Source organism: Dendrobates tinctorius, unplaced genomic scaffold, assembly GCF_039654945.1.
Source record: "Dendrobates tinctorius isolate UK_male_01 unplaced genomic scaffold, ASM3965494v1 ptg000054l, whole genome shotgun sequence".
NCBI classification, from domain to species: Eukaryota; Metazoa; Chordata; class Amphibia; order Anura; family Dendrobatidae; genus Dendrobates; species Dendrobates tinctorius.
In genome coordinates this window covers 1,999,542-2,008,174 of record NW_027361722.1, presented here as the reverse complement: position 1 = coordinate 2,008,174, position 8,633 = coordinate 1,999,542, and the positions used below count along the sequence as shown (strand labels likewise).

Sequence of the window (8,633 nt, the reverse complement as noted above, 5' to 3'; positions counted from 1 at the left end):
CTACCCGGTCGTACCTCTGTGATCCAGCATGACATCACCAACCTCACGTAAGGGTATGAGTGAAACCATACCATGTGCCCGAGGCCCAGAGACAAGCCAAATGCTCCAGCTGGGAGAAACTGAGGAATCTCAGAGTGACCGAGCTAGCCCGATTATGCCGAAGCCGGACGGGTCGTTACGATTCTGTAATGAATCCAGTAATTTAAATGAGGCGTCAAAATTCAACCTTCATCCAATGCCCAGGGTGGACGAGCTGATCAAGCAACTGGGTCAATCTGACCAAGGGTTATTGGCAGGTGTCTTACGGAGTCGGCAAAGGAAGAGACGACGTTCATAACACTGGAGGGACTGTACCACTATGTCGTCCTGCTCATAGACTACATGGGGCCCCAGTCACGTTCCAGAGGCTTATGGACAGTGCTGGAACCCCATCGGAAGTATGCGTCAGCGTATTTGGGTGACATCATCTTTAGTACTGACTGGCACTTGCCCCAGGAGCAAGCGGTAGTAGATTCGCTTAGAGCCGCGGGCTTGACGACAAATCCCAAGAAGTGTGCGGTAGGGCTTGAGGAAGCCCGGTGCTTGATCGGCTGTGGGGTTATTGAACCCCAAATAAAATCAAGGCCATCCAGAACCTGTGACCACCAAACAGGTGAGAGTGTTTCTCGGTATCATCGGAGGTTCATACTAAAGTTTTTGGGGAGAACAACATCCCTAACTGATCTCCTCAATGGGGAAAAGTCTGTTATGGTTCGGTGAAGCCCCCGGGAAAAGGAAGTGTAGCAATCCATGAAGGGGGCGCTGCGCCGAGAGCTTGATCGGTGGGGAATGAACATGAAATATAAGCAGATAATAGGAGAACACATGTCCTTTATGATCTACATATATTTCATGTTCATTCCCCGCCTATAAAGCTCAGGGAATAGAATATGCCCCTGTTTATATGGGATCTATGTTGACTTCCTAAAATTGTCTACACATTATGAAATGAACATGAATTATCAAAATGAAATCTCGAATACCGCTCCGTATCTTTGGCCCTATAAGTTACTATGTTCTTTCTTTATTTCTTTTCTTCATTCTTTTTAGTACATCGCTTCAGTGCAATTTCCTATGAAGGGCTTCAGCGCCCCCTGCAGGCCACAGCTGCTAATGCAACCAACAATCGCTTTATTCAAAACCAGCTGTTAGCAACTGACAACAGCATCTAAATGGTTAAACATCAGACTGGTGCAAGAGGCGTCACTGGCAGATCCAGCCGGCACCTGTGCGGTAGTGTTTGTTATATGGTCACAAGTCTGGATTCTACCCATCAGGGGCCACCACTAGGGGGAGCTCTGTGCACAGGTATGACTACAGCTCAGAATACAGAGCACCCCCTAGTGGCAGCATTTCAGCTTGTGGCCATTTCTCAGGCGGTGCGGCCGCCACAGCGACGGCGAATAAACGACAATCTCTGCGGTTCATGAGAAAATCAGATCGAGCGCAGCTCCTGCAGTTAATAAATAAGTTTATTAAATATGACAATTCTGAAATCTGAGATTTTCCTTCCCCGAGAGCAGCGGCGAGAGATGACGAGCGCTCTGCAGCGAGATGACTGACGAGCGCTCCGCGGCCTCGCTACCTGGCGTTATGGCGCAACGCGGACGTCACCTTTATGTCACTTTCCATCTGGTCAATTTGTTGCGTTATCTGCTGTAAGAGAACCTGGAAAGGAAAAGAAAGCGGGATGTGAGGAGGACACTGGAGAACTAGAAGTCCCAGCAACCCCACTCTGGATTAGCCTGTACACAAGAAGGGTCGGCTGCAGCAGAAGATAACAAGCCAAGAACTGGCACAGACCCAATACTGACTCACGGCTGAGGGTTCACTACAATTGCTTGTAGACTACATTGTACCAGACCTGCAGCTGTGATCAGCAGACCCTCGATATGTTCCATTCACTGGCAGCAAACAGATCTCAGCAAATGATGAAACAGTTGTGTTTGATCCCTTTTCTTCCCTGCACCTCCCCTTATATTGGGGGCTGTATATCACGAGCCCCCCCACAGACCCTCACTCACATCCACGTGCTGCTGACAGCTGGACAGTCCGCTCCGTACGTCTGCCCTCTGGTACACACTGCCGCCACCTGCTGGATGATCCCTGGCACAGCTGCGCTCGGGGTCTTTCCTTCTGCACAAACCCTGAAGGGAGGAAAAGTCCAATATAAAGTGCAAGCAACACCTGCAGTCATGGAATTAACCAAGTACGACCACCGAGTGCGACCATCAAGTACGACCACCGAGTGCGACCATCAAGTACGACCACCGAGTGCGACCATCAAGTACGACCACCGAGTGCGACCATCAAGTACGACCACCGAGTGCGACCATCAAGTACGACCACCGAGTGCGACCATCAAGTACGACCACCGAGTGCACCCTCAGATCTGTCATTTACATACAATTACAACAATTACTTGCCCAGAAGCATCTGTAATTGACTTATGGGGTGTACTCACTTTCTCACAGGTTATGCATTGTACATACGTACCGGGCGGGCGATCTTCCCCGTCAGTCCGCACAGCAACAAATCTTCCCACAGACCGTCCACAGGTTCTGTAACCGTAGAAGGGATGGGCTTGTCCACGAGGGTCTTCAGGGCGACGCTTCCTTGTTTAATGGCTTCCAGCTCCAGATCTGCAGCACAGAGTCAGGGGAGGATAGTGGGTGCTGGGCATCAGATGAAGGAGGAGGATGGGGGAGTAGTAGCCTCACTTACTGGCCCTCTCCAGGCGCTTGGTGACGTCCTGTGCCCGGCGCTCCAGGCCGCTCAGCCGGGTCTCTATGGCACCAAGATAAAGCTGATGAGTCTCCAAATCCTTCTTCAGAGAATTCTTCAGCTGCTGGGCCGAGGAGAGGAGACCCTGCGGGAGAGCGAGGGTCAGCCACAGAACTTCGCTTCTTGCCCCATAGTGCCCACGTCAGCGTGTAACCAGAGCGGTGCGATGAATGTGAAGGAGGCAGACATTCGTCCCAGTAGGCGAGCCACCCTACTGTATTCATCAGCTCTGAGGAGGGGGCTGGCTAAGCCATCAGTCTGCTGGCCGCCTCCACACAGTTGTGCTCCTGAAGTCGCCAGGACCCAGGAAGGCACGGACACCAATGATGGAGGGGGGGGTAACCTTCATCCCCAGTGAATCCCCAACAGATCCAAGGTGTGCGCTGAGTGAAGTTAATAGAGGCTTTGCAGCAATTGGCAATAGCGGCCATTTAAAGTCAATAGAAAGGAGGCGACAGGACCATCTGCTGCGTAAACCTGCACACGCTGTTCAATCTGAAGTCCTGTGCTTTGCCCGGGGCCATTATAATGACAACTAGAAGGCGCAGTGTTTGTATAAAGATATTTTAATATTCCTATGAGAAGTGGAGTGTGAAAACCACTATTACCTTCCAATGTGAGCCACTGTGCATACAATGGCATCCCACTGCCTTGACGCACGTTTCGCTCTACTTCAGGAACATGCAGGTTTATGGCGCACAGTCTCCCATCGCCTCCTTTGTATTGTTGACTCTAAAACAGCAGCTACTGCAAAGCCTATATGCATTACCTTCACGCAGCGCACACCTTGGATCTGGTTCCCTCTCCATTTTTTCTTGCACCTTTCTATTTTAGTTTTTAGTATCTGGGTCATGCCCACCCCCCCAGGTAACGTGTGACTAATCCATGGACATTAATATGGAGTCTCCGCTCTGCAGATATAACGGCTCTCGCTCTTCTGGAAAGATTTTCTACAAGATTTTTTAAGAGTCTGAGAATTTCTGTATCATCCAGAAGAGCACTTGTGGGGTCAGACCCTGATGTTGGAGGGGGGTGCGGGTGACCCCCGATGTGTCAGGCTGCGGTGCGGGTGACCCCCGGTGTGTATGTGTCATTATTGGGATTGCGGTTTCCTCCGCCATCACTCACGGGTTTCAGTCTGTGGCCGCTTCGCTCTTCGGCCCCCGATAAGTCGTCATCTCCAGTCTTCTCTGGATCGCACAGGTATTCTGCTGGAGACAGGAAGGGGGGGGGGTATCAGATTTTTACCCCTTCACTCAGACATTGGTCACTTCTGATACGTTCATGAATCTCGTGCCGCCTGTCAGAACGGGATATCCAGGACCCCTATACTCCAGAAAGGCGGACCCCCGATATCAGATAACTGTCAACCCCTCCCCCACGACTCACCAAGTATGTTTGCCGCAGCTCTGCGCTCCTCTGACCTCCGGACCGCTGCCGCCTGTCTTTTGCTGGGTTTGTGCATTTTGCCTGCAGACACCTGACAAGGAAGAACACTGAGCATTACCACGCACTTACGGTCCGACGCAGACGGTCTCATGAGACCCCCAACACAGCGAGAGCCCCCTGCCCCACCGCACATCAGGGGATTGGTGGGGTGTTTATATGTACAATCCGGAATCAGGGGCGGACCCCCTCCACGCACCGTCCCGGGCGGACCCCCTCCACGCACCGTCCAGCATCCCGGCCGGACCCCCTCCACGCACCATCCAGCATCCCGGCCGGACCCCCTCCACGCACCATCCAGCGTCCCGGGCGGACCCCCTCCACGCACCATCCAGCGTCCCGGGCGGACCCCCTCCACGCACCGTCCAGCGTCCCGGGCGGACCCCCTCCACGCACCATCCAGCGTCCCAGGCGGACCCCCTCCACGCACCATCCAGCGTCCCAGGCGGACCCCCTCCACGCACCATCCAGCATCCCTGGCGGACCCCCTCCACGCACCATCCAGCATCCCGGGCGGACCCCCTCCACCCACAATCCAGCATCCCGGGCGGACCCCCTCCACCCACAATCCAGCATCCCGGGCGGACCCCCTCCACCCACAATCCAGAATCAGAACAACTAAACAGTGAGGGGTTCCCCTACTCACCTCCGACAACACCGCCTGGCGCCCCCTGCAGGACAGGCACAAACCCTGCGGCCGGGAAACCAAACCAGCAGTGCAAACCTGCACGTAAGAGAGGTAGTAAGAAAAGGTCACATCCGGACCCTCCATGCGCCCACCACCCACTGTCACCTACCTCTAGGAGGTCTTGGATCCAGGGGACCACGGTCGTCATTTTATGGCAGTGACGCATCAGATCCATCTGGAAGAACAACCCGCGGAGCAGACGGCACCTGTGTATAAGAGCAGCAGTGAATATGGGGGTCGCCAGGTCTATGATGTGCCGCCATCAGCGCCGGTGAGGGGGTCGATTACAATATTAGGCAAAAGATTGTGAGAAGAGACAGTGATCCTTTCCACAAGGAGAAACTACCCAGTAGATCCGTCAGAGGCCTCTCATCCAGCCAAGTCAGACCTCTCGTTTTGCACTGAAGAGCAGCAAAGGCCCTGAAACATGAGTCTACAAACACTGTCCGGTTTGGCTTTTATCTGACTCATTAGAAAGGCAGATATTGACTCCCGATTGCCGCATCCTGTAGGTGGCACTAGACGTCGTTTACCTTCATAAACCCTCCCCACTGGCCGTCACGTGCCCGACATAATGGGGATCCTGTAGAGTCACACGCATTTTACCTATGCGCCCCTACACCTCCCAGGGGGGCCGTTATCAGGGTCAGGACTGCGCCAGTGATTACTTTGCCAGGGGCTTGGAGGGACAGCACAAGATCCCGCGCACACAAGGATCGGCACCCATTGGGGAGCTCCACTGCCGACAAATCCAGGATCAGCGTTTTCTCCGATCCGGGGTGTCCGTGCAGTAACGTCGCCATTAATCACAGCCTCACTCGTCTATGGGGAACCAGTCAGCAGACGGCACGGCATGTAAGGGTTAATGGGGGTCACACTCACCTCAGGGCCCCACGAGGTCTGCACTCAACTTCATGGCGTCTGGGGAGGAAGGCTGAGGAGAGCACCGTGGCCAGAGAAAACTGCCGAGAGTCCCAACATCTACAGGACACGGTCCGAGCGCAGCCGCCATCTACAAGAAGCTGGTACAGGGGGCAGTGACGGCACCGATACTGGGGGTTATAGGGAGCAGGACAAGCGGACGCACCATTACCTCTGCCAGCAGCGTTACAACCTCATGGACACACGGCGAGCCTGGAGGAAAGTCCGCAATCTGAGCCCGGCTCCTGCAGAACCGCAACACATCGCAGCAGCCACGTCTGAGGAGAGAACAAGAGACAGCGGCAATCAGCAAGAGCGGCTCACCAACACCTGATCACTAACAAGCCGTGTAACTGTGCATCCAGCACCGCAGCAGTAACATCCCCAGGAAACGCCAAGGACAGCGCCTAGTGAGTGACAGCAAGCAGAGGCCCCGACACTGCAAGACCAGACCGTCCATCCAATTACCTGCAACTCGTCTTCTCCCTCAGACCGGACGGGAACCAGCAACAACTCTCATAGGAACTCCGCGCCATTATTAATGCTGAAGAAAGAAAACAAGCGAGTGCAGCTCAGGAGTTTAACGCAGAATGTAACTCAGGATTAGTAATGTAATTACACAGTGACTGCACCTGCAGAATAGTGAGTGCAGCTCAGGAGTATAATACAGGATGTAACTCAGGATCAGTAATGTAATGTATGTACACAGTGACTGCCCCAGCAGAATAGTGAGTGCAGCTCTGGAGTATAATACAGGATGTAACTCAGGATCAGTAATGTAATGTATGTACACAGTGACTGCACCAGCAGAATAGTGAGTGCAGCTCAGGAGTATAATACAGGATGTAACTCAGGATTAGTAATGTAATGTATGTACACAGTGACTGCACCTGCAGAATAGTGAGTGCAGCTCTGGAGTATAATACAGGATGTAACTCAGGATCAGTAATGTAATGTATGTACACAGTGACTGCACCAGCAGAATAGTGAGTGCAGCTCAGGAGTATAATACAGGATGTAACTCAGGATTAGTAATGTAATGTATGTACACAGTGACTGCACCTGCAGAATAGTGAGTGCAGCTCAGGAGTATAATACAGGATTTAACTCAGGATCAGTAATGTAATGTATGTACACAGTAACTGCCCCAGCAGAATAGTGAGTGCAGCTCTGGGGTATAATACAGGATGTAACTCAGGATCAGTATTGTATGTACACAGTGACTGCACCAGCAGAATAGTGAGTGCAGCTCTGGGGTATAATACAGGATGTAACTCAGGATCAGTATTGTATGTACACAGTGACTGGCCCAGCAGAATAGTGAGTGCAGCTCTGGAGTATAATACAGGATGTAACTCAGGATCAGTAATGTAATGTATGTACACAGTGACTGCCCCAGCAGAATAGTGAGTGCAGCTCTGGAGTATAATAAAGGATGTAACTTAGGATCAGTAATGTAATGTATGTACACAGTGACTGCACCAGCAGAATAGTGAGTGCAGCTCTGGAGTATAATACAGGATGTAACTCAGGATCAGTAATGTATGTACACAGTGACTGCCCCAGCAGAATAGTGAGTGCAGCTCTGGGGTAGAATACAGGATGTAACTCAGGATCAGTAATGTAATGTATGTACACAGTGACTGCACCAGCAGAATAGTGAGTGCAGCTCTGGAGTATAATACAGGATGTAACTCAGGATCAGTAATGTAATGTATGTACACAGTGACTGCACCAGCAGAATAGTGAGTGCAGCTCTGGAGTATAATACAGGATGTAACTCAGGATCAGTAACGTAATGTGTGTACACAGTGACTGCACCAGCAGAATAGTGAGTGCAGCTCTGGAGTATAATACAGGATGTAACTCAGGATCAGTAACGTAATGTATGTACACAGAGACTGCACCAGCAGAATAGTGAGTGCAGCTCTGGAGTATAATACAGGATGTAACTCAGGATCAGTAATGTAATGTATGTACACAGTGACTGCAGCAGCAGAATAGTGAGTGCAGCTCTGGAGTATAATACAGGATGTAACTCAGGATCAGTAATGTAATGTATGTACACAGTGACTGCAGCAGTAGAATAGTGAGTGCAGCTCTGGAGTATAATACAGGAGGTAACTCAGGATCAGTAATGTAATGTATGTACACAGTGACTGCAGCAGTAGAATAGTGAGTGCAGCTCTGGAGTATAATACAGGATGTAACTCAGGATCAGTAATGTATGTACACAGTGACTGCACCAGCAGCATACTGAGTGAAGCTCTGGGCACGCCCAGGAAGAGGAGGAGCGTCTGGGCTGAGCTCTGCAGGCTGGGGTTTTGCTAAGCTCCTGGGAAGGGAGGTTTTTTTTCCTGCAAGGACTTTCCATCTGCCCCCTTCCCAGGAAAGAGGACTCTCCCTGGGACTGAGCGCCGGGGCTGTGCCCCTGGCTCCCACCCTCCGGCAAGCCAGCTGGGGGTGGGGGGCCTCATCCACCACCAGGAGGCCCAAGGCACAGCCAGCCAGTCCCAGGGATGGGGAAAAAGCGGACCCCAGGGGGCCGCAAGGCTCCAGGGTCCGGGACCCCCGAAGTGAAGGCTGTGGCGGGCCCTTCTCCCGGAAGTGCAGCAGCTGGCAGAGGTGAGGCGGGGCCCCCCCTTAACATCTGGGGCTCCAAGGTTGCGGGAGAGCCAGCTACCACCTACGCCTCCCGCATTCATGCCCACCTCTCCGAGTACGAGGAGGCCGGCAAGCAGCTCAGGAGACTCCG

The 8,633-nt window shown here is 52.4% G+C and overlaps 1 protein-coding gene across 2 annotated transcripts; it reads right to left on the bottom strand.

The window, feature by feature from the left end:
• Positions 1-1,493: 1,493 nt before the first annotated feature.
• LOC141091437 (uncharacterized) lies at positions 1,494-6,488 on the bottom strand. Of its 2 annotated transcripts, none has more exons than XM_073577001.1 (11): positions 6,347-6,488; positions 6,051-6,156; positions 5,840-5,979; positions 5,067-5,163; positions 4,916-4,993; positions 4,213-4,303; positions 3,952-4,034; positions 2,764-2,908; positions 2,536-2,681; positions 2,064-2,186; positions 1,494-1,707 (listed from the first exon to the last, which is right to left on the bottom strand). In XM_073577001.1, exons 1-11 carry the CDS (start codon positions 6,412-6,414, stop codon positions 1,621-1,623), a joined length of 1,164 nt encoding a protein of 387 aa, XP_073433102.1. In that variant the 5' UTR covers positions 6,415-6,488; the 3' UTR covers positions 1,494-1,620. The 2 variants fall into 2 exon arrangements, with proteins under 2 accessions (XP_073433102.1, XP_073433103.1); XM_073577002.1 differs by having other exon boundaries at positions 3,952-4,031.
• Between the last annotated feature and the right edge of the window lie 2,145 nt (positions 6,489-8,633).